The following is a 22,103-nucleotide window of genomic DNA, read 5'->3' as shown; positions in this document are numbered from 1 at the left end:
AGTTTTTTTTATGTGGGCGTCAAATAGTTTTACCCTTTTTCAGGCATGGAGTTGGGACCAAAGAAATGCCTCCGCTCTGCCAAGTACAGTTAGTGCCAATCGTATGTCACATACGTAATACTGTATTACGCAATTCTTTATGACGTAGCCATACACCTCTTGAAACATGATGCTAGCGGCACGCATGTGTGGGAGGCAATACCATGGCATCGGTGCCTCACGATCCGCTGGGCTCTACGGGCTTATAAGGTTATACGCATTTCATACAGGGCGCGTTCGTTCTCGTCAACCGCGCCGTCCTCGTACACAGGGCGAGCAATTCGCCGAGCTATTACGCGAGCGCATGGAAGAACAACTGAAGCATTCCACGCCACCAATAAAGAGAGCAACATACCAGCGACCATCAACTTACAGAGTGCCTGCACAACCAGTAAACCAATTCGTTGAAGCCAGGCGGCGTGCTTCTGGGGTGGTAGATCATCCTCGACTCAGTCTTGTGGCAATCATTCTGGGAGGTGCAGGCATTTATTATGTATGTCATCTAGAGCAAGTACCCTCAACAGGACGTTGGCGATTCATTGATGTGGGTCCCTTGGACGAGTGGAAAATGGGACAAGAAGCATATCGAAGTGTCCTGCAACAGTACAATGGCCGCATACTTCCATCTTGGTCGGTACAACATGCTCAGGTGAACCGCGTGGCTCAGCGTATCATCCAAGCTTGTCGGTATCTAGACATACATCGCGCGCAAGGCGCACCCCCATCACAATGGACCGTTCATGTCGTCAACGATCCACGCCAAAAGAATGCGTTTGTTCTCCCTGGTGGCCACATTTTTGTTTTCACAGGCATATTACCTGTTTGTGAAAATGACGCGGGTCTGGCAACCGTTCTGGCGCATGAGGTGGCCCACCAAATTGCTCGACATTCGGCTGAGAAGATGGCCGGCAGTAAAATCTTGATGGCAGGAGCTTTCGCACTGGATATGTTGGGCCTAGATATTGGTCTCAGTCGGATCATGCTCAACCTTTTATTGTCTTTGCCTAACTCACGCCGCATTGAAAGTGAAGCAGATGAGTTGGGCTTGCGAATCATGTCACAGGCTTGTTATGATCCAAGACAGGCTGTCCAATTCTGGCAGCGCATGAATGCAGACGAAGCTCGCAGCGGCCCGCTGGCTGATTCGGCCAGACAGCTTTTGTCCACACATCCTGTGAATTCCCAGCGTATCTCAAATATCCAACATTGGTTGCCCTATGCCGAGCGCATTTACCACAGCCAACATTGTGGATCGACAATGCCGGCAATTCAAGCTCTGCAGAGAAACGCTTCATTACAACCCATCCCTGTAAATTAGAGTTGTGTGACAAGATAGTCTATAGAGGGTCGCTTGGATGCGGATAACTGCATCATGGTAGGGAGTATTTTCTGGACAAACACCTGCAATGTTTGAGCAGCGGGCGATGTATCTGATATAGACAATTGTGTCCAATTCGGTAGGCGCTCATGAAGTGATTCTCTTGGGGCGCCATGCATAAAAGGAAATTCTCCTAGCGGTGGTTGGAAGTGCTCAGCTTCTGGCCAGTCAGACACGCTGCTTGGTAAACCGCATACTTTGAAAATATCACAAGCCAATGTAATGTCCCCACTAGAGGAGTCAAAAAGTGTGCTCCGGTGGTAGATGCGAGATTGAGGACGCATAGGCCGAGAGGGGAAGAGCTCGCGTTCCCAAGGCATATAGTCCATGGAAGGTGTCTCTTCCTCAAGCAAGACGGTGAAAAATCCAGCCATCACCGTTCCAAGTGACCAAATATCTGCCTTGAACGCATCGTAGCCGTTTTTAGGGGCGAATAGCAGTTCAGGTGCACGGAAGGCGCCGCTTCCCACATCGCTAATGTAGGCACGATCCGAGCAACCATCTGATGTATGAAAACCATATGGGGGGATTTCTCGCATGTTGACTTCCCATGCGACGCCTAAATCAATCAATTTGAGCATGCCATCAGTGCTAAATAGTACATTGGATGGCTTGATATCCCGATGTGCAATGCCTTCACGATGCAGATATGCGATAGCTTGCATTAGTTGTTGGAAGCAGGTAGAAACCAGGGAAGCAAACGTATGTGAGCCCAGCAAATGAATCCAGGGAATGTCTTCGTTGGTAACGTCGGACAAAGAGCAGTTCGCTGGTTGGAAGTGTGGACTGTTGAGAACATCTGTCAGCTGAATGGGATAAAGCGGCATAACAAGGTTATAAATGGTCGTAAAAGGATCAGGTGTATCAGTAAACGCGGCAAGAAGCACTGACAGATTCGCATGTCGTGTCCTTTGTAACAAGGCTATCTCACGTTGAATGTCATGCGGGGCGTTCTGTACATCAACATCCACTTGCTTTAGGCAAGCATAACCAGGAACACCGCCTTCTTGGATCACAGCTTGAAGGGATGAACGCGCTTTGTAAACGGCAGAACACAGGCCATGACCCACTGGTTGCAGCTCAGTGTCGAAATCAAACGCGTCATCGAGCCTATCTAGTCGTCAGTCATAGTTCATACGTACCACATATCACCACCATGTACACCTTGTTTTGAGAAGTATTCATCTAGCAAAGCGAAAAAGGCCTGTTTGTCCGACTCCGTAAAACGAGAAAACTCGATATGGGTAGTACCAGTTGGCCCTGTAGCACCGGGCGTGGCAGACGCAGTCACTACAGCTGGCGCTTCTTGCGACGTCACATATTGCGTGGTTGGGTGCGACGGCTGCGCACTCGAAGGGGGTGGCGGCACAGCGCGTGGCCGCTGTTGGGAGGGTGTGACTTGCATGTGTCCAGCGGCACCACCTCCGGACCGTATATTGGCAAGTCGTTCTTCATAGGACAATCCTCGCTTGTCCTTTTTGGATTCTCGACTCGCAGGTAAGTTAAATTTTTCCTCGCCCCATTTATCGAGTTTGTGGTTCAAATCGTGACGCCACTGATCCCACGGCATGATGAATGGAATGCTTTGGGCCCGCACACTCTCCTATCGTGGCTGACTTCACGTGTTCTTTGTGTGGAGGATGACAATCAAAGATTTTTTCCTAGCGTCCACCATGGATAGTAGGCCGGACGAGAAAGCACCGAGGGAAGCATCATCGGATGTTCAGGTAGAAGAGTCAGAGGAGCCGATTGTATCGTTCAAGGAACTAGGAGTTATTGATCCTATTTGCGAGGCTTGTGAGAAGCTTCATTTTTCGCGTCCAACACCAATTCAGACCAAGGCCATTCCGGAAGCATTGCAGGGCCGTGACGTGATTGGCCTGGCGCAGACAGGCAGTGGTAAAACGGCGGCCTTTGGCATCCCGATTCTCCAGGGATTGTGGAATGACCCGCGTCCATTTTATGCATGTATTTTGTCGCCAACGCGAGAATTATCGTACCAGATATCGCAACAAATCGAAGCGCTGGGCGCCACGATCGGCGTGCGGTGCGCCACGATTGTAGGTGGTATGGATATGATGACTCAGGCTATTGCTTTGTCCAAGCGCCCGCATGTGATCGTAGCGACACCTGGACGTTTGCAGGACCACTTGGAAAATACCAAGGGCTTCAGTTTGCGTACCCTCAAATACCTCGTGCTGGACGAAGCTGACCGTTTACTGGATCTTGATTTTGGTCCTGTGATTGATAAATTACTCCAAAACATTCCCAAAGAGCGCCGTACTATGTTGTTCAGTGCGACTATGACTACGAAAGTGGCCAAATTGCAGCGTGCAAGTCTGCGGAGCCCTGTGCGAGTGGAAATTGGAAGCAAGTACTCGACAGCGTCAACACTGCATCAGTATTATTTGTTCATGCCATTCGCGCACAAGGATACCTATCTTGTTCACCTGGCCAATGAGCAAGCCGGACACTCAATTATTGTATTCACACGTACTGTACACGATGCCCAGCGTCTGGCAGTGTTGCTGCGTCTGCTGGGCTTCTCTGCCATTCCGTTGCATGGACAGCTTTCACAAACAGCCCGTTTGGGTGCTCTAAACAAATTCAAGGCTGGTGGTCGCTCAATTATGGTGTGCACCGATGTTGCGGCGCGTGGCTTGGATATTCCCGCCGTGGACATGGTCGTCAACTTTGATATTCCTACACATTCTAAAGACTATATTCATCGCGTAGGTCGAACTGCACGCGCGGGACGTCAGGGACGCAGCGTTACGCTTGTGACGCAGTATGATGTGGAGCTGCTCCAGCGCATCGAAGCGGCCATCGGCAAGAGACTGGAAGAGTTCCCTGAAGCTAATGATCGTGAGATGGTCATGCTCTTGTCCGAACGCGTCGGTGAGGCGCAGCGTGCGGCACTTCGCGAGTTACAAGAAAAGGGACTGGGCAGCGCAAGTGGTGCAGGACGCCGAAAGCGCAAACAGGCTGCAGGACTGGATGATGATCGCGATCGCGACGATGATGTGATGGAAGCAGGCGCGTATCGAAGCAAAAAGGGTCACAAGAGGCGGTGAATTCACGTCTTGCCCACAGTGCCTACTTCTTTGGCCGGATATTGAAACGGTTCGTCATCTCTTCGGCGCCAGTATTTTTTCCTGCATATAAGTGTGTTGTATACGTACTTTTTTCCATCCGCCGTTTGGCACCATACTTCGACACAGTGTTTAGCCTTGAACTGTCGAACAAACCGTGGATCCCATAGCTCGGATGCAATCCCGAGGTCCTTGCAGCATCGCATCAGAGCGTTGGATTTTGCCCCTTCGTTGGCCGTGGGGACACCATTGGGACGAAAGAATTCTTGCTCGCCTCGTGCCGTCGACACGAAGCGGCCTAAACAAATTAATGTCCACTCACGACTCAAAATGCCTTGAGCAATTTCAGGCTCTCCTTGGGGCTTGAGACCCCATCCACCTGGACCAAAGGCACGATTTAAGATTCGCCTGTACTTGATTTCAGGCAGGTACAGCAGCCCATCCGGCTTGATTTCCACATCGTCTTTCTGGATTGGTTCGCACAGAACTTGCGCTACATGAGATGGAAAAGGGCGAATTCCGATACCATCGTAGCCTAGGGAGCATTCCATTTGAGATGCAGGATTCATTTGCTCTGGTTTATTCGGCAAATTATCTTTGTTGGATTGTATTGGCGGCGGCACATTCGCATTTGCTGGTTTGGGTGTGCGCACTGAGGATGCGGAAGTCATGCGATCTGCCCACGAAGATACATTCGCGGACGATCTCTGCGCTGAAAGCGAGAAGCAGCGCAATGGAGCGCCCTTGAATAGGGTATGCCGTACAGCATGTCCCGTAGAAAGCATTATGAGCACACGAACCAAAGCCGCGCGCGTCGCGCTGATAAATGGCGCCGAGGAGCGCTTCTGGCATGTCCTTTGCTCACGTGATAGTCTAGGCTTAAGGGCCGGTCGTGAAAACCCAGGTGAGTCTAAACGTGTCGAATTCTTGACGAACCTACCACCCTACGTCTGTAGGTAAGTCGCGTACGAAAGGTGCCAGTGCAAAGCGAAAAGCTCTGGTCTGCCGTGTAGGTGCTTTCTTTCAATATGAGCGGGCAGCCACAAGACTCTGTACCTCGCGTCAGAATTGAAGAGGAGCTCGTCGAACAGCCGACCTCAACTTGGCATGATGAGGAGGTGAAAGCGGACTACGAGTCCATTGACAGTAACGTCCTTTTCGCCAAGGAGGTGGGTGTGTCTGTGGACTACAGTCGACAAATTGCGCTTGTGAACAAGATCATCCACGAGGATATTGGCTTTGGTGCATTCCAAATCAAGCTGACCCTTCTTGCTGGATTCGGCTGGTTGGCAGATAATATCTGGTTCGAGGTATTGAGTATGACGCTGACGCTCGTTAAAGAAGAATGGAATCTGGGAGAAAGGGAGCACTCCCCTAAGTGGGCAACCTTCTCTCTTTACTCTGGTCTCTTGATAGGTTCCCTCGCATGGGGCTTCCTATCGGACGTCATCGGCCGGCGTCCCTCCTGGAACCTTACCCTGTTTATATCTGCTGCTTTTGGTATTGCCGTTGGCGCAGCGCCCAGCTTTCCTGTCATGTGCGTGTTGCTCGGATTGCTTGGTCTGGGTCTGGGCGGAAATTTACCTGTCGATGGTGCTATGCTTATTGAGTACATTCCTGGCCCACAACAGTGGATTCTCACGTTCTTGTCTCTCTTTTGGTGCATTGGTCAGCTATATGCTGCTCTTATTTCTTGGGCATTTATCACCAATTACTACTGTGAAGACAATATCAACTGGAAGGGTAGTGATAATGATAAGCCACCTTGCCTTAAAGCTGACAACTGGGGCTGGCGGTACTCTTGGTTCTTGCTGGGTGGTACAGTGATGCTCATGTTTATCATTCGCTTTCTGGTGTATCCTGTACCTGAGTCGCCCAAGTTCTTGTTAGCAGCTGGTCGCGAGGAGGAGGCATACGAGGTGCTTTTGTTTATCGCTAAAGAAAACAAGAAGAAACTACATCTTACCTTTGAACAGCTACGTGATGCCAAATTTAAGCCCATTGCTTACGATGCCACGAACACGGTCCATGCAGTGGTAGAATCTGATTCACCCAAAGAAAACCCAAAGTCTCAAGTCCAGTATGGATCTAAATATACCAGATGGATGCAACGCAGCTGGAATATGAGTGGTTTGCGCCCAGATAATATTCGACGCACACTTAAGCACATCGACCGTTCACCCCTGTCAGCTTTGTTTGCGTCGCGGAAAATGGCCCGGAACACGATTTTTATCACACTATGTTGGGGATTGATTGGCCTTGCATACCCACTGTACAATTCGTTCATTGCAACATACCTAGCCCAGATAAACGATGCCTCGGATGATGCCGAGAGTCTGTCAAGGCAATATCGTGATTTGGTGATTATGTCCGTATGTGGTATTCCCGGTAGTTTCGTCGCTGCTGCCGGAGTAGAAATTCCACGCATTGGACGCCGCGGTACCATGGCGTTTTTTACCATGCTTACAGGCTTGTTTCTGTTCTTGTTTACGACGGCAAATAATTCCTCGGCCATTCTCGGTTGGAACTGCGCTGTAAACCTGACGCAAAATGCCATGTATGCGGTACTTTATGCTATCACATATGAGGTTTTTCCAGCCCCCCAGCGTGGCACGGGCGATGGCCTGTCTATGAGTGTTCAACGTGTTTTCGGTATTGTGGCTACGATTGTGGCCGTCTATGCCTCACAGAATGGTTTCAAGCCACCCATTTATGTGTCCGCTTCTGCGTTTATTGTCACTTCAGCTTTAATGTTGCTGCTTCCTTACGAACCCCGGGGCACCACGGCCATTTGAATGAGCTATTTGTAAGTAGACGTCGTCATGGCAATGTACTATAGAGATTTTGGAGTCCCATGGCATTATTAGCATCCAAGTATGTGCCTAGCACACCATCCTGATGAAATTTCACGTGATCTTGAGGATACGGCCACCCCGTCTCGCATGTGGCGCCACTGCTGTCACCGGTTCGTTCTCCATCATGATGGCGTTGTTCTCGCAAGGAATGCGTGTTGCAACTATGCCCAAGCGCATGGGGCGTGTACAGCTCTTTTCATCTTCTGCTCGCGCTTTGAATGCTGCGCACAAAGTTGTTGTAGTGGGTGGTGGTACGGCCGGCCTAAGTGTGGCACACCAGCTTCTCAATAGCGGCAAGTTTGCTCAAGATGAGATTGCTATCGTCGAGCCATCCAACTTCCACGACTACCAGCCCGGATGGACGCTTGTGGGTGGTGGTCTTAAGACGCGTGAGAATTTGCGCCGTCGGGAAGACTCGCTCGTCGACTCTAAAATTCAACTCTACAAGGATGCGGTGACGACCATGTCGCCTGAACAGAACCAGGTGATGATGGCATCTGGTGAAAAGCTCGAGTACGATCACCTTGTCATTGCTTCTGGATACAGCATAACACTTGACTCCATAAAGGGTCTTCGCGAGGCCCTGTACAACCCCGAGTCGTCTGTGGCATCGATTTACACCTACGACACAGTGGAACAGGTGTTCCCCAAGTTGAACAGACTTAAAGAAGGTGAGGCTATTTTTACCCAGCCTTCCTCGCCCATCAAGTGTGCTGGTGCGCCGCAGAAGATCATGTGGCTTGCCCTCGACCACTGGCAAAATGCTGGCCTTTACAAGAAGGACCCCTCCTCTCCTATCAAGATCACTTTTGCTCAAGGCATGCCGACCATGTTTAGCGTGCCTCACTACAGTAAGGTTCTTGACGAACTGCGCGAGGAGCGCGGCGTGACCGGCCTGTTCCAACACAACCTTGTAGCGATTGAGGATAACGCCAAGACGGCTGTCTTCCAGCGTCCCGATGGCGAACAGGTCAAGAAGTCGTTCGACTTTATGCACGTTGTTCCTACTATGAGCCCCCCCGAGTTTTTGAAGAAGTCCCCACTCGCCAACGGCGGCGGCTACGCCGAAGTGGACCAGGGAACACTGCGTCACGTCAAGTACGACAATGTGTGGTCGCTGGGCGACTCAAGCTCGCTGCCGACCAGTAAGACGGCCGCTGCTATCACGGGACAGTCACCTGTGCTCGTAGCCAACCTTCTGAGTGCGCTCGAGAACAAGGAACCCATTGCTACGTACGACGGTTACACATCATGCCCTCTTATCACCGAGTATGGCAAGGTCCTGCTTGCTGAATTCAAGTATGGTCTCCAGCTCAAGGAAACCTTTTCCAAGTATGGTCTTGATCAATCCAAGCCTCAGCGTGCCTTTTACTATCTCAAGAAGGACTTTTTCCCCTGGGTGTATTACAACAGCATGGTCAAGGGCAAGTGGGCTGGTCCAAAGGGCTTCTTGGGCAGTGTTCGTTCTTTCTCCACAAGCGCTCGTAATATGCGCAACACACCTGTTCGTCACCCTCGTGATCCACTGGACACCAGCGCCTACGCTACGCGCTTTCCTCTCACATCGGGTGAGACTTTTGTGGTACGTCCCCCACCTTCGCAAGAATCTAGCCGCATGAATGTGGAAGCGTCACAAGCCCTATTTGATGCAGCTGCTCCCCTATCAGACGAGCGCCTTGCCAATCTGCCACCGGCACTAGCCAAGCATCATCGTCAAGCTCGTGCCGCCACTAACCAGGTGACCGATGATCAAATCGCACAAATGCAAGTGCTTCGTAATCAAGACCCATACACGAACACCGCGGGCCACCTTGCTAAGGAGTTTGGCTGCTCACCCACTTTTGTTAGCATTGTGGCGCCTGCCCCAAAAAGTGTTCGTCAGGCTCGTGAAGCCGAGAGCGAACTTAAGAAAGCCACATGGGGTATGAACAAGCGCATCTCGCGGGCACAGCGTGCTGAGCGTCGTGCGTTGTGGTAGATAATTGACATTCCGTATTTCCAAAGAAAAGGATCAGTTGGCATTCGAGTCGTAACTACAGTAAAAACTAAATGGGTAATCTGAATTAGTAGCTCAATTGGACGCAAGCTCCTAACGCTGCGGCCCAATAGTATAGTCGTATTATACTCCCTTCGGGAAAATTTCGATACCCTCAGGGGAGCCCTGAGCACTGGGAGAGGTCCCGGGTTCAATTCCCGGTTGGGCCCCTTTTTGTTGAATCATGCAATGGCGTCGGAGTTCCGTGGCAGATCGGAGTACGATGGCTTTGCCCAGATAAGACATTTTTCACGGAGTCGTGTTCTGACGTCATCAGTTAATTTATTCCGCATGAGTGGCAAAAAACGTGAGAGCAATGTCTTGGCGTCAATATTTTGACAAGTCCGAGCGGAATTATCGGAGGTGAACCGCTAGCGAATGTGACATAATGAGAGCTTCCAGAATAGCTGAATCACTGTGCATTTGCAGCTATTTGGCAATACTTGACATAGAATCATGCATTCTTTCAAACCGCTATACGTATAAATAATGTTACATATTGAAGAGGGAAAAAGGGAGAGGACATGCATTGACAAATTTTTGCAGCAGAGGGTGAGAGTTGTGACTCATAGACATGGAATTTTACTTTACATCGTACGCAAAACGCTGGCTGGATACGCCAGCATCCGTGAAAGCCCAACGATCAATAGTGTCAATACCTGTTGGATTCTCCATAGAAATGTCACATGCGACACATGTTTTACAGGTGGGGGCATCACTGAGTTCTGCTTGGTTATATTTCGAGTCATGTCCCAAGCACCCTTTACAGCGGCATGGCCCGATGCATTGGCACTCGGGTGTATAGGATCGAGACATGTCTGCAGCTTTGGCTAACAATTTCATCGATCGGTTGACATCATCTTGCAACTTGATAGATGGTGGAACACAGCATGAACTTGAAGATTGTTCTTTAGGCAATGTAGGGGCAATGTTTGCAAAATTTTCTTTGTAACAACTAGTGATAGGTTCGAGCTTTTGATCATCGTAAGGGGATCTGCAACAAACACATATAGTGCCATCTTCACACTTGCAAGGATTAAGTAAAAATTCAAAGGAAAGGGGTCCCTGTTTACAAGACGAAGCACGGCTAGATAAATCGATCGGCGTGGACGAATTGCTAACACGGCGTTTCATGGGACGTTCCTCGCTTGGTTCAGCAGTTTTCTTTTCCTTCTTTTTACAATCACAACGCGTGTGTCTACCGGTAAGTAGCCTACGCTCCCGGCACTCTTGGCATTGTGACAGCGGCCGACCGCGACGTTTAACCACCAGAAGGGGACCCTTAGATCCATCCTGGTGCTTACAAGAAGATGCCCTGTGGCCTTGAATACAAGTAGCACAAGCAAGCTTGAGAGATTTGCCACCCTCTGATGGTATTTTTCGAGTCGGGACAGCCGACATTTTCCAAAAATTGTGTGAGAGTTGGAAGGTAATGGACGAAGGCCTTGGGGTGGTTACGGATCTTGGCATAATATACGTTCTCGTAAATGCAGCAAGCCTTGGCACCCGCAATATTCCCTCGAAGCACCAATGTTGTTGGCTCGTTACGCATGACATTTTGCCTAATGATCACGTGATGTAGGAACCCTGTGGTTCATTACAAACTTCAGTCGCCATCGGACTCCGTAAGTAGGGAGACTGCGTATGTCAATCGAAGGACGTGCACCGCGTATAAAGAACCGAGCGCCTGCTCCGCTGCAGATTACTGCAGAGCAGCTGCTACGTGAAGCCCAAGAGAGACAGATCGCGCCGAAGCGCAAAGCTCCTCGACTCCGTATTGAAAGCTATGAAGAGCTGGAAGATTATCGTGCGAGAAAGCGCACTGAGTTTGAGGATGCGATCCGTCGTCTGCGAGGAAACATGGCCGCGTGGATACGCTATGCAACTTGGGAAGCAACACAGGGTCAGATGGACAGAGCACGGTCGGTATTTGAGCGAGCGCTTGATGTGAACCCACACCATATACCCCTCTGGCTCCGATACACGGAGCAAGAACTGAAAATGCGCAATATTAATCATGCGCGCAATTTATTTGACCGGGCTGTTTCTATCTTGCCAAGAATAGACCAACTGTGGTACAAGTATGTCCATGTGGAAGAGCTGCTTGGCAATGTGAACGGCACGCGTGAAATATTTGAGCGTTGGATGGAATGGGAGCCTGATGAGCGTGCGTGGAATGCTTATATTGCATTCGAAATGCGTTATCATGAGTTTGATAAAGCGAGTGCTGTTTGGGAGCGTGCTGTGACCTGCCATCCTGAACCTAAACAATGGATCAAATGGGCCAAGTATGAAGAGGACCGGGATAGCCTTGACAAGGCCCGTCAAGTGTTTCATATGGCCCTTGACTTTTATGGCGAGGAGGAAGAAGCGCTAGAACGTGCGCAAACAATATTCACTGCCTTTGCTAAAATGGAGATACGTCAAGGCGAGTATGACCGGGCTCGTATGATCTACAAGTACGCTCTTGAAAGGATCCCCCGTGCCAAAAGTGAAGGCATTTATACCAGTTATACCAAATTTGAGAAGCAGTTTGGAAACATGAAAGGTGTGGAAGATACAGTTACTCAGAAGCGGCGCCTGCAATACGAAGAAGAAATTGAGGAGGCCGATGGTACAAGCAATTACGACACATGGTTCAATTATACTCGCTTAGAAGAAGAGTATTATCGTTCTTTGTTGGAGGAGGATGCATCAGGTGCAACTCTCGAATCGGCATGCAATAAGGTGCGCAATGTGTATGAGCGTGCATTGAGGTTGGTTCCGCCAGCACCTGAGAAGCGATTGTGGCGTCGATATATTTACTTATGGCTTCGATATGCTCTATTTGAAGAATTAGATGCTCAAGACTTGGATCGGGCGAAAAAGGTGTATGCGTCAGGTCTTTCTCTCGTACCACACCAAGAATTTACCTTTGCTAAATTATGGCTTAACTATGCCAAGTTTGAAATTCGGCGTTTGGACCTTCCTCTCGCACGAAAGCTTTTAGGCACAGCTATTGGCGTGTCCCCCAAGCCAAAGCTCTTCAAAGGCTACATTGAGCTAGAGCTGAAGTTGAAAGAATTTGATCGAGCTCGAAAACTCTATGAAAAATGGCTTGAATGGGATGCCGGTAATGCAGCTACATGGGTCAAGTTTGCCGAGTTGGAGCAGAATTTGTTCGACTTGGATCGGGCTCGTGCCATCTACGAGTTGGGCATTGGTCAGGCAGAGTCTGATTCGGTGGGCATGGATATGCCCGAGGTGCTATGGAAGGCATATATTGACTTTGAGTTTTCTGAGCGCGAGTTGGAACGTGTGGATGCATTGTACGAACGCCTGCTGGGAAAGACGAATCATGTCAAGGTATGGATCAGCTATGCATTGAGTAAAATGGCTGCTGCTCTTGCTTTGGAAGAGGATGAGGATGCTGAAGCTGAAGAAGAGGGTCTTGAAATCGTCCTGACAGAGGAAAAGCAAGCGCAGCGGGCCGCTGTACGTCATGAAGCAGCGAATCAGACGCGTCAGGTGTTTGAACGTGGCTATAAAAGCTTGAAAGAAGAAGGCCTGAAAGAAGAACGTGTAGTGCTTTTGGAAGCGTGGAAGGCGTTCGAGGCGGAGCATGGTGATCAGACAAGTCTGGACACAGTGCAAGCCAAGATGCCACGTATAACAAAACAGCGTCGCCCTGTACCAAATGGTATTGAAGGCACCACGGAAGAATATTACGATCTTACATTCCCTGAGGATGAAGAGCAGCACAAGCCATCCCACAAGTTGCTCCAGATGGCTCGTGCTTGGCATGCACAGCGAACAGCCTCCGAAGCTTCGTAGTTTCCTATACCACATGTGGAGATCTTAGAATATTACCGCGTGCTTCCCAAAACTTGTTCCGCATGACGTCGACAGAAAAGCCGGCGGCATGGCTGGAGCACGCGTCGGGCGCATTGGATAGGGAATATATTTGTATGCCCGTCGGAGAATGTCAGCCGTGTCCTGAGGATCACGTACGTTGCGATTGTTGCATTGACCATGATTTTAGTTAGCGTACCCGTACTGTCGACCCTACAACAATCGACAACCTGTGGAATGTCTGCAAACAATCACAGGGGCCCAAGTACCAGGATGGAGTGCTTGTGGAAAGTTCATACATGCGGAAGTGTATAAGTATACACAGTATGTGGTACGTATGACTCGACCTGACTATCTCCAGCTCATCAACGTTCTGATTATGGTGCTAGCCCTTTCGGTCTATATATGGCGACAGGTTTACCAAACACGCAAGTATGAGGGGATGTTGTATCAACGCGTTCACGGGCGCTCTACTCTACGGCGACCACGCGAATAGCAGATCAGTTAAGCAAAACAGAAGACGAGGCATTTGCAGCCAATTTCTATATGTGTATTTATAAATGACAGTGAATGAGCCGATCGACTTAATTAAAGGAGAGACATAGACGACATAATTTGACCCCAGGCCCATAGTGAAAACCAGAGAAGGAAGCTAAAAAGGATGGGGATGGCGACATTGTCGTCTAGTCCACCAAGCTCAAGTGCTTCTGTCATAGCAGCAATCAGGCCGCATAATGTAAACATCAAAATAGGAGGCATTGCAGGTATCCGAGGTCGTGTTAGGTTCCTCAATCTTTCTGCAAAATTAGAGTCAGTGACGGCAAAGCCACGGGCAAAGCCACGCCAGCCGGTGCGAAGTGCGTCAGGCATTAGGGCAGTGCCGAACATAGCATTCGAGGCAGGTTCCCAAGACAAACCCGACGCACGCTCACCTGCCTTGGCAATGCCGGCACCCCAAAACAAATAAGCAATCAATGAGCCAACCGCCCATGCGGCCAGGAAGCCTGCTAGCGATTTGCGGCGTGCAAAAATGCCACCGGGTAGTGACGGTGTGCATTTTCCGAACATACGTCCGAACGTGGATGCGGCCGGATCACACCATGAAAGTACAATAATCGACACACTAGCAATATCCTCAGGGAAAAAGTGCAAGCTAGTCATGACACCGATGAGGTACCACACGACGCCATTAACACGCTCTTTCTCACTTTCACGCATCAGCACGCTTAATATACTTTCGAAGAAACGCTCAAACGTAGGTGAATTGAGTCGTAGTAGGTCAGCTGAAGCCACAACAAGAAAAATGTTAAATAGCGTCTGGATAATAACCTCGACATTGACATTCATCTTGTACAAATACAGCACCACAAATCCAGTGATACAATGGAATAGCTTACGGGGCACCTCCCATTCATACACAAGATTTGCATACATAGACCCTCCTGTCTTGTCATTCAGATCGAGCGCAGGCACAGGTTTCAAATCCTCACGATGCAAATTTTCATTATAGTGAGGCGAACGAGCCAATGCACGCAGCACAGCACCTCCCGTATCCCTTGAATTGGACCTTTGCGGCATTGCTGGAGGCGCTTGCTTCAATGTATTTGTATCACCCATAAGTATCGCCGGCTGGTTCACGCCATACAAATCGGCTGGCACTATATACACGACGCGACCTCGACGATGTGACTCGGCCGAAATAAATTCATCTCGACTCGGGTCCAATAAAGTGGCGACACTCTTGCATCAAACGTGCCTGATAGTCGCGCACGGAACGCAGTACGCTCTCCATCTTATCTGGCGTCGTATCCTTAAGAGCCTGCTCCATCTGTGTGAGCGTACGAGTAAATTCATTTGTCAATGCCTGGAATCCTTGCTTCGTAGCCAAGTATAGATTGGTATATTTTGCATGATGCGCGGCATGAAGCTGGGGTAAGAGCCCTAAGATCGTACCTTTTCAACGAAGGTCTGGGATGTGAGCGATAAGCATACGTACGTATTCGGAGTCCTGGGTATAGCCAAAGGATTCAGCGATACTGGCAAAAGATTCGTTTGGAGGGTTGGAAGCATGGGCCACAACATCCTACGTTGTGTGAGTCGCTGCAAACGTACATGTAGCTGTGCTTGGATGTCTTTAAGAGCCGTAAATGGAGACAATGCTGCGGAAGCGTCAATCTGTATTTTGTTCTCTAGCTCGTGCAGTTGCTCGGTGAGGGCTCGTTCTTTATATCGTGATACGTTTAGTTCTGCACGCACTTGATCCAGTTCCGTTCGTACCTGCTTGCAAGCTTCTTCCTTGTCTTGATCGAAACTAGCAGAAAGGCCCACCATTTGGTCAGCAAAAGCGCGATGACTTTCTTGAAGAGTGTGCTGCGTTTCTTTAAGCTCGTTTTGTAAAGCTTCATTCTTTTGGCGAAGAGCTGCGATTTGATCCTCCTGTTCATGTAATGTCTGTTCTAGCACGAGCTGTGTAGGTGCATCTTGCTTATCAAGGTTAGGTGGTGCAGTACTTGTCTCGAGTTCTGATGTCTTAGGCTCCTTTTTAGGTGCATTAGCTTGCACTTTCTTGCCTTTCGCTTGTTGTCGAGCTTTGTTGGACCGGCGCTGTGCGGCGTTCGAGTCTTTGGCCATGGCGAGTGTTAAATGAGGTGCACGCGTCATGTATCAGCTGCGCTCTGCTCCACGTGTGACCACGTGGCTTGCTTATGGGCGATTGAACACCCGTTGTCCCACTGGCAGAAAAAGGCGCTGACGTTTTGCCCTGACATAGGAGCTCATCATGTCTTGGAGAAACAGTGCCCAGAGAACGGGCATGAATGCACAGCCCCTTGGTAACACGCGCAGATGGGGCTCGGGTGCGTCTAGTGGTATCGGCGCCGGAGGATACGAACGCGCTCCCCCAAAACGTTCATATGATTATGACATGTCGCGTGCCTCACATCACGAAGGTGCGCGTAAACGACGTTCACGTTGGGGTGATGAATCTGATCGTAAAGATGCTTCATCTGCAGCTATAACTGGTAATGTTTCGGGTCAAGAACTTGATCGTTACGCCATCCAAGTGCGACTGGACGAGATCAATCGAAAGCTGCGTACAGGTGACGTGATTCCACCTGAACGGGAACGCTCACCATCGCCTCCTCCTACCTATGATAGCCAGGGATTCAGGAATAACACGCGAGAAATCCGTTACCACCGCAAATTGAGTGAAGAGCGAACCCGCCTAATCGAACGGCAAATGCGTCTGGATCCGTCCTATCGTCCACCGCTGGACTATCAAAGTAGCCGCAAGTCGGGCCGTCCTACCGAGAAAGTGTATTTACCTGTCCGAGAGTTTCCAGAGATCAACTTTTTCGGTTTGCTGGTCGGCCCGCGTGGAAATACGCTTAAGAAAATGGAGAGTCAAAGTGGTGCTAAAATTCATATCCGTGGACGGGGAAGCGTGAAGCATGGTAAAGGATCGACAGAGGGTGAGGAAGAAGACATGCACTGTATTGTCACTGCAGACAGTGAACGATCTATTAAGCTTTGTATCAAACTGATCAATGAAGTCGTCGCCACTGCTGCATCCACACCCGAAACGCAGAATGACCATAAACGTAGCCAGCTGCGTGAATTGGCTGTATTAAATGGTACTCTGCGTGATGATGAAAATCAAGTATGCCAGAATTGTGGCGAGCGAGGGCACCGCAAGTTTGAGTGCCCTCATGAACGGAATTGGACGACGTACACGGTATGCCACCGATGTGGACAAAGTGGTCACCTTGCTCGTGACTGCTTCTCCGCACCCCGTGCCGCCGGAGATGGTATGGACGCCGTTGGCAACCAAGTTGATACCGAGTATGCTACCTTGATGGCTGAGTTGGGTGAGCAGCCTGGAGGCTACGCCAGTGGATACCTCGGTGTGCCTGGCTACGCTGGACCTCCCAAAAACGAGCGCGGTGAAAAAATTCCGCCATGGCGTGACCCTAGTGTATGGAATGCTCCTGGTCCTGGCCGGAGTCAACATGACTCCTTACCCGATAGCTCCTATGCTGAGGGTGGATGGACCGCTGTTGGTTACGATTATGGTTGGGGCACCGATGGAGGACAGGCGGGTGCCGATGGCCAGCGCGACTACTCAGCCGAATGGGCCGCATACTATGCTGCGCAAGCAGCGCAGCAGCAGCAGATGCAGGAGTCAGGCGGCCAAGGCGTCCGTGACTACTCCAAGGAATGGGAAGAGTATTATCGCCAACAAGCATTGGCGCAGCAGCAGCAATGATAGTTCTATGTCAAGAATACAAATATCTGCCTTGCATGGCTGGGTATCATTGTGGGGTATCTTGTTAGGTTCGCTTCATGCTGGCAAGGATGCGTTGAGCCTCCCAATTTAGGTATTCGTCGCGGCCCTTTTCCCACTCACGTCGCGTGTCTACAGTAGCAGACTCTTCACTGTCATTGATGGTGTTGTGCGAAGTCGGGGGAAGAGAAACGGTCAGCGGTTCAGCATCCATAAGCGTACTCAGTGCCTCCAGTACATTGTAAACTTGCGACATGATATCGTCCGCTGTATTCGTCACAGCACCGGATGCATTTGCATCATTTTCTTCACAGAATGTCCGAGCACCTTCTAAGATGAAATCGAAGGCACGGGCAGCTGTAATGATGCGATTAAGACGAAGCTTAGAGGCGGCCTCAGCCTGAGCTAGGCGATGTTGTGTTGCGCGCGCGCATGCTAGTCGGCGCTGAAGCTGGTCTTCCAGTCCAGGTACGATGGATACAGTATTAGAATCATCCGACTGCGCTTCTTGCGGTGCAGGTTCCGCGGGCCGTAAATCCAGACCCCGATGGTGCGCCATGGTCATGAATTGCGATTGTTCTGGTGTGATGACAAAGATCGAGCGTAAGCAGTACAATTCAAATGTGTCCATTGTGTGATCAATTACATGTTCAAGAAGCGTCGTTATAGAGTGCACGCCTTCTTCCGCTGCTTTGTCGGCATGCTCTGTGTCGCCCAGTAGAGCATACACAGTATCCTCTAATTGGGAGCCACGAATGTAAAGATGTTCATTGGCGGAAACAACCAGTGCATCTACAATCACGCGTGGATGCACCCCAAATACTTCTGTTAGAATGATATGCCTGCGCGCAGCTTCAGCATCCGAGACACCGGCCGTGTCCGACATGGCAACCACGAAAATACATAGCGTCCGCGCGAGCCAACGAACAGGACGCGTGAATTGTGATTGTTCACGTGACCAATAGGCGTCGTCATCACGGTGCACGAAGTTCAGCGGCGGATGCCACACGCCCTCCTCTCTTGGACACGATGGAGAGTCTGTTCGGCATCACAGGCAAAGGGTTTACTATCATTGCATCAGACAATAATGCAGCTCGTTCCATCATCAAAATGAAGTCGGATGACGACAAGCAAAAGGTTTTATCGAATCATCTCGTAATGACATATGCTGGTGAATCTGGTACGTGAATCGCGACCACTGAGCGTGGAGAACTCTAACACAAGCAGGTGATACAATTCAGTTTGCAGAATACATTGAGCGGAACATGCGCTTGTATTCGATTCGGTACGTGTGATGCATATCAAGGTGATCACTAACATACAGTAATAATATCGACCTGCGACCAAAGGCCGCTGCATCATGGATACGCTCGCAACTGGCTGAGTCGATTCGCTCGCGTCATCCATATCAAGTGAACTTGTTGCTTGGTGGATACGACGAGCCGAGTTCAGAGCCTGCTCTATACTGGATCGACTACCTCGGTACACTTGTTCAGGTGCCTTTTGCTGCACATGGTTATGCTTCCTACCTGACGCTCTCTACCATGGATCGCTACCATCGTCCTGATATGTCTTTGGAAGAGGGCTTGCAATTGCTAAAACAATGTATCAATGAAATGCGCACGCGTTTTGTGATTGACGTAGGCAGTTTCTCTGTACGCATCATCACCCGTGAGGGCGTACGGGAAGTAGCCATTTAATAGATTCCCATACACCAGCTTCGCTTCGCGTGCATGGACCGTCTGTTTCATTAGGTGGCGCCAATGCGTGGTTGTCGTCACGTGATAGCGGGCGACACGACATCTCTCTCGCACTGCCAACTACGGAACTTCCACAGTCCCAGGCGTGCTTTGAGCACCACAGATAAAATGGTACGTGGACGACGAATATTTCAAGACTAACGTGACTAGGTGCTTCTTGCAGCTTCGATTGCTACGCGTGGTGGAAAACGTATGTGATAGTGCTGTGTGATAATGCTAACATGTCAGCGGTCATCTCTCGCCAATTCCGTGAGATGGCCGGTTCGCGAATTGAGGCGCTACTAGCCTCATTCCCCAAGCTCATCAACTCTGGTTCTCAGCACACTTTTGTCGAGACGGATACCGTGCGATTCGTGTACCAGCCGCTTGAAGACTTGTACATGATCCTGATCACCACAAAGCATTCGAATATGCTACAGGACATTGACACGTTGCACTTGTTCGCGCGGGCTGTGAGTGATCGATGTCACTCGCTGGATGAGCAAGATATTCTCATGTCGTGCTTCGAGATCCTTGAGGCTTTCGATGAAATCGTATCGCTGGGCTACCGAGAGAATGTCACCCTGTCACAGGTCCGCACGATGCTTGAGATGGACAGTCATGAGGAGCGTATTCATGAGATTATTGAGCGAAACAAGGAACTTGAGGCGAAAGAGGAACTCAAGCGCCGCGCGCGTCAGCTCGAAATGCAACGCCGTGATGCCGCTCGACGTAATCATTCTGGCCTTGGTGGTGATATGTCTGCCATATCTCGCACGTACGAAGCTGTGCCATCGGCGCCAGTGTATGGACTTCAGGACACCATCGAGACAGCAAGTCCCGCACAGGCAGGACCCCTAAAGGGCAAGGGCATGTCGCTCGGCAAGAAGTCGAAGGGCTCAGCTATCCTGGGCTCTGTACAAAAGACCGCTCCTCAGGCGGCAGCCTTGGCATCTAAACCTGCTCCAAAACAGCAAAAGCCCAACATTGGAGTAGCACCTGCTCGCAAAGCTGAACGGGCAACTAACGCACCACAGAAGGTTCGTGCGCATGCACCTCTGTCTCACGAACGCTCATTAGCTCAAGAACAAGAGAAAGCCCGTATACCGGTACAGACACAAGTTTCAGCGCCAACTGAATCACTCATGGAAGAGTCTGTGCTTCCCACGGTAAATCTGCCATCAGTAGTACACCAAGCACAAGACGCCTGGGCAGTTGCTGGGTCGACTGAGGAGCAATTCAACGAGGTGCCTGATCAGGCATCCCAAACTGTCTACAATGAAGAGGCAGTCGATAATGCACACGAAGATGGTCCCACACGTGCTGGAATTTTGTATGAGCCTCAGTCTATTGAAAGTGCTCACCAGCCTGAGCCTTATGAATCGGAAAACCCCTATGAAAAGGAGCTTTACCATGGAGAGCAAGACCATGTACAGAAAACCTACGACTCTGGTGAGATTTTCGAATCCGACAAAATCTACCAGCCCGACGAAGCTTACCAGCCTGAGCAGGCCTACCAACCTGGGGATGCTTACCAACCTGAGGAAGCTTACCAACCCGAGGAAGCCTACCAGTCTGAAGAGGTTTATCAACCTGAAGAAGCTTATCAGTCCGAGGAAGCCTACCAGCCTGAAGAGGTTTATCAACCTGAAGAAGCTTACCAACCCGAAGAAGCCTACCAAACTGAGGAAGCCTACCAAACTGAGGAAGCCTACCAGCCCGAAGAGGTTTATCAATCCGAGGAGGCTTACCAGCCACAAGAGGCTGATCGACCAGGAGAACCTTATCAACCTCATAACACGTACGAGGGCGTGGGATATGACCCTGAACAAGTGTATCATTCGCAGGATTCTTACCACCAGTCAGAGAGCATTTATCAACCGGAACAATCTGATGCACCCAAACAGGCATATGATCATGAACTAGAAACTCAAGTACCTACTGCTGTCATCCCGGAAGTTCCATCGGCACTTGATACGCAACCTGCGCCTATTGTCTCGCCTACTGAACCTGTCTCGGACCAAGTGCATTTCATGGTCAAGGAGCGCGTGTCTGCTACAGGCAATCGTGATGGCGGTCTCGAGACTCTTGAGGTAAAGGGAGATCTTCTTCTCAAAATCACAGATCCTGCATCAACTCGTCTGAGCATCTTGATGGATGCTCAAGAGCGGTTTGGCGGTGCTGAAGTGCAATACCGGACACACCCTCACGTCGATAAGCAGCCTTGGGCTTCTGAGCGCAAGATCGCGCTGCGCGATCCAAAGAGGGAGTTCCCTGTGAATCAGCAAGTGGGCGTGCTTCGATGGCGTGCTGTTACAAAAGACGAATCAGTACTGCCTCTTTCGATCACCGTGTGGGTAAATCCATCAGGCGATGGCGCAAGTGAAGTCGTTATTGAATACCAGCTGGAAAACACTTCCCTTGTATTGTCAGATGTGGTCTTTGCTATTCCCGTGCCCGTTGGTGTGCTTCCAGAAGTCTCTGAACCGGAGAATGGATTATATGAGGTCGATCCAACCAACAGTCGCGTCCTTTGGCGCCTGCCTAGCGTCTCAGATTTGAATGCTTCGGCGAGCCTTGAGTTGTCAGTGCCAAATGGTGCCGACTCTGCCGACGTGTTTTTCCCTGTCTCTGTCGACTTTTCTGCTGAGCAAACACTCCTGCCACTTCAAATTCTTCAGGTTTTCGATACTCGATCGGGGGCTCAGCAGCCATTCTCGAACGAAGCGCTACTTGTGGCAGACAATTACAAGATCCAATAGTTTGTGGAAATAGAGGAATTAATGCTCGTGGAAATAAGTCAGAGATTGCGCCCAGCCGCGGTAAATCTGTAAGCGATTTACCTGGAGATC

General features: G+C 50.1%; 15 protein-coding genes and 1 non-coding gene across 16 annotated transcripts; 10 read left to right on the top strand and 6 right to left on the bottom strand.

Moving 5' to 3' along the window:
• Positions 1 to 166: 166 nt before the first annotated feature.
• MRET_2875 (mitochondrial inner membrane) lies at positions 167 to 1,357 on the top strand (the record flags this gene model as incomplete). The annotated part of the gene is made up of 1 exon (XM_027629502.1): positions 167 to 1,357. One exon carries the CDS (start codon positions 167 to 169, stop codon positions 1,355 to 1,357), a length of 1,191 nt encoding a protein of 396 aa, XP_027485333.1.
• MRET_2874 (serine/threonine-protein kinase) lies at positions 1,354 to 2,987 on the bottom strand (the record flags this gene model as incomplete). Its single annotated transcript, XM_027629501.1, has 2 exons — positions 1,354 to 2,527; positions 2,560 to 2,987. 2 exons carry the CDS (start codon positions 2,985 to 2,987, stop codon positions 1,354 to 1,356), a joined length of 1,602 nt encoding a protein of 533 aa, XP_027485332.1.
• Positions 2,988 to 3,090: 103 nt separating this feature from the next.
• MRET_2873 (ATP-dependent RNA helicase DDX47/RRP3) lies at positions 3,091 to 4,491 on the top strand (the record flags this gene model as incomplete). Its single annotated transcript, XM_027629500.1, has 1 exon — positions 3,091 to 4,491. The coding sequence occupies one exon, from the start codon at positions 3,091 to 3,093 to the stop codon at positions 4,489 to 4,491; it is 1,401 nt and encodes a 466-aa protein (XP_027485335.1).
• Positions 4,492 to 4,493: 2 nt separating this feature from the next.
• Positions 4,494 to 5,294, bottom strand: MRET_2872 (mitochondrial genome maintenance protein MGM101; the record flags this gene model as incomplete). The annotated part of the gene is made up of 2 exons (XM_027629499.1): positions 4,494 to 4,572; positions 4,600 to 5,294. The coding sequence occupies 2 exons, from the start codon at positions 5,292 to 5,294 to the stop codon at positions 4,494 to 4,496; spliced, it is 774 nt and encodes a 257-aa protein (XP_027485334.1).
• Positions 5,295 to 5,537: 243 nt separating this feature from the next.
• Positions 5,538 to 7,304, top strand: MRET_2871 (transporter; the record flags this gene model as incomplete). Its single annotated transcript, XM_027629498.1, has 1 exon — positions 5,538 to 7,304. The coding sequence occupies one exon, from the start codon at positions 5,538 to 5,540 to the stop codon at positions 7,302 to 7,304; it is 1,767 nt and encodes a 588-aa protein (XP_027485337.1).
• A 184-nt stretch (positions 7,305 to 7,488) lies between these two features.
• Positions 7,489 to 9,342, top strand: MRET_2870 (eukaryotic sulfide quinone oxidoreductase; the record flags this gene model as incomplete). Its single annotated transcript, XM_027629497.1, has 1 exon — positions 7,489 to 9,342. One exon carries the CDS (start codon positions 7,489 to 7,491, stop codon positions 9,340 to 9,342), a length of 1,854 nt encoding a protein of 617 aa, XP_027485336.1.
• A 121-nt stretch (positions 9,343 to 9,463) lies between these two features.
• On the top strand, positions 9,464 to 9,570 carry MRET_t0047. The gene has a single exon. It is a non-coding gene; the product is annotated as a tRNA-Pro (tRNA).
• A 411-nt stretch (positions 9,571 to 9,981) lies between these two features.
• MRET_2869 (copper ion binding protein) lies at positions 9,982 to 10,800 on the bottom strand (the record flags this gene model as incomplete). The annotated part of the gene is made up of 1 exon (XM_027629496.1): positions 9,982 to 10,800. The coding sequence occupies one exon, from the start codon at positions 10,798 to 10,800 to the stop codon at positions 9,982 to 9,984; it is 819 nt and encodes a 272-aa protein (XP_027485295.1).
• A 243-nt stretch (positions 10,801 to 11,043) lies between these two features.
• On the top strand, positions 11,044 to 13,212 carry MRET_2868 (pre-mRNA-splicing factor clf1; the record flags this gene model as incomplete). The annotated part of the gene is made up of 1 exon (XM_027629495.1): positions 11,044 to 13,212. One exon carries the CDS (start codon positions 11,044 to 11,046, stop codon positions 13,210 to 13,212), a length of 2,169 nt encoding a protein of 722 aa, XP_027485296.1.
• A 62-nt stretch (positions 13,213 to 13,274) lies between these two features.
• On the top strand, positions 13,275 to 13,726 carry MRET_2867 (uncharacterized protein; the record flags this gene model as incomplete). Its single annotated transcript, XM_027629494.1, has 3 exons — positions 13,275 to 13,385; positions 13,421 to 13,561; positions 13,592 to 13,726. The coding sequence occupies 3 exons, from the start codon at positions 13,275 to 13,277 to the stop codon at positions 13,724 to 13,726; spliced, it is 387 nt and encodes a 128-aa protein (XP_027485290.1).
• Positions 13,727 to 13,818: 92 nt separating this feature from the next.
• On the bottom strand, positions 13,819 to 14,847 carry MRET_2866 (diacylglycerol kinase (CTP); the record flags this gene model as incomplete). Its single annotated transcript, XM_027629493.1, has 1 exon — positions 13,819 to 14,847. The coding sequence occupies one exon, from the start codon at positions 14,845 to 14,847 to the stop codon at positions 13,819 to 13,821; it is 1,029 nt and encodes a 342-aa protein (XP_027485580.1).
• An 88-nt stretch (positions 14,848 to 14,935) lies between these two features.
• MRET_2865 (uncharacterized protein) lies at positions 14,936 to 15,861 on the bottom strand (the record flags this gene model as incomplete). Its single annotated transcript, XM_027629492.1, has 4 exons — positions 14,936 to 15,157; positions 15,184 to 15,198; positions 15,227 to 15,313; positions 15,343 to 15,861. The coding sequence occupies 4 exons, from the start codon at positions 15,859 to 15,861 to the stop codon at positions 14,936 to 14,938; spliced, it is 843 nt and encodes a 280-aa protein (XP_027485288.1).
• A 148-nt stretch (positions 15,862 to 16,009) lies between these two features.
• MRET_2864 (splicing factor 1) lies at positions 16,010 to 17,494 on the top strand (the record flags this gene model as incomplete). Its single annotated transcript, XM_027629491.1, has 1 exon — positions 16,010 to 17,494. One exon carries the CDS (start codon positions 16,010 to 16,012, stop codon positions 17,492 to 17,494), a length of 1,485 nt encoding a protein of 494 aa, XP_027485289.1.
• A 64-nt stretch (positions 17,495 to 17,558) lies between these two features.
• Positions 17,559 to 18,398, bottom strand: MRET_2863 (kinetochore protein Mis12/MTW1; the record flags this gene model as incomplete). The annotated part of the gene is made up of 1 exon (XM_027629490.1): positions 17,559 to 18,398. The coding sequence occupies one exon, from the start codon at positions 18,396 to 18,398 to the stop codon at positions 17,559 to 17,561; it is 840 nt and encodes a 279-aa protein (XP_027485293.1).
• A 143-nt stretch (positions 18,399 to 18,541) lies between these two features.
• Positions 18,542 to 19,212, top strand: MRET_2862 (20S proteasome subunit beta 4; the record flags this gene model as incomplete). Its single annotated transcript, XM_027629489.1, has 3 exons — positions 18,542 to 18,692; positions 18,740 to 18,797; positions 18,837 to 19,212. The coding sequence occupies 3 exons, from the start codon at positions 18,542 to 18,544 to the stop codon at positions 19,210 to 19,212; spliced, it is 585 nt and encodes a 194-aa protein (XP_027485294.1).
• Positions 19,213 to 19,380: 168 nt separating this feature from the next.
• Positions 19,381 to 22,013, top strand: MRET_2861 (coatomer subunit delta; the record flags this gene model as incomplete). Its single annotated transcript, XM_027629488.1, has 3 exons — positions 19,381 to 19,383; positions 19,423 to 19,462; positions 19,501 to 22,013. 3 exons carry the CDS (start codon positions 19,381 to 19,383, stop codon positions 22,011 to 22,013), a joined length of 2,556 nt encoding a protein of 851 aa, XP_027485291.1.
• Positions 22,014 to 22,103: the final 90 nt, after the last annotated feature.

This window comes from Malassezia restricta, chromosome V (assembly GCF_003290485.1).
Source record: "Malassezia restricta chromosome V, complete sequence".
Taxonomy (NCBI): Eukaryota; Fungi; Basidiomycota; class Malasseziomycetes; order Malasseziales; family Malasseziaceae; genus Malassezia; species Malassezia restricta.
This window is presented reverse-complemented; position numbering and strand designations above follow the sequence as displayed.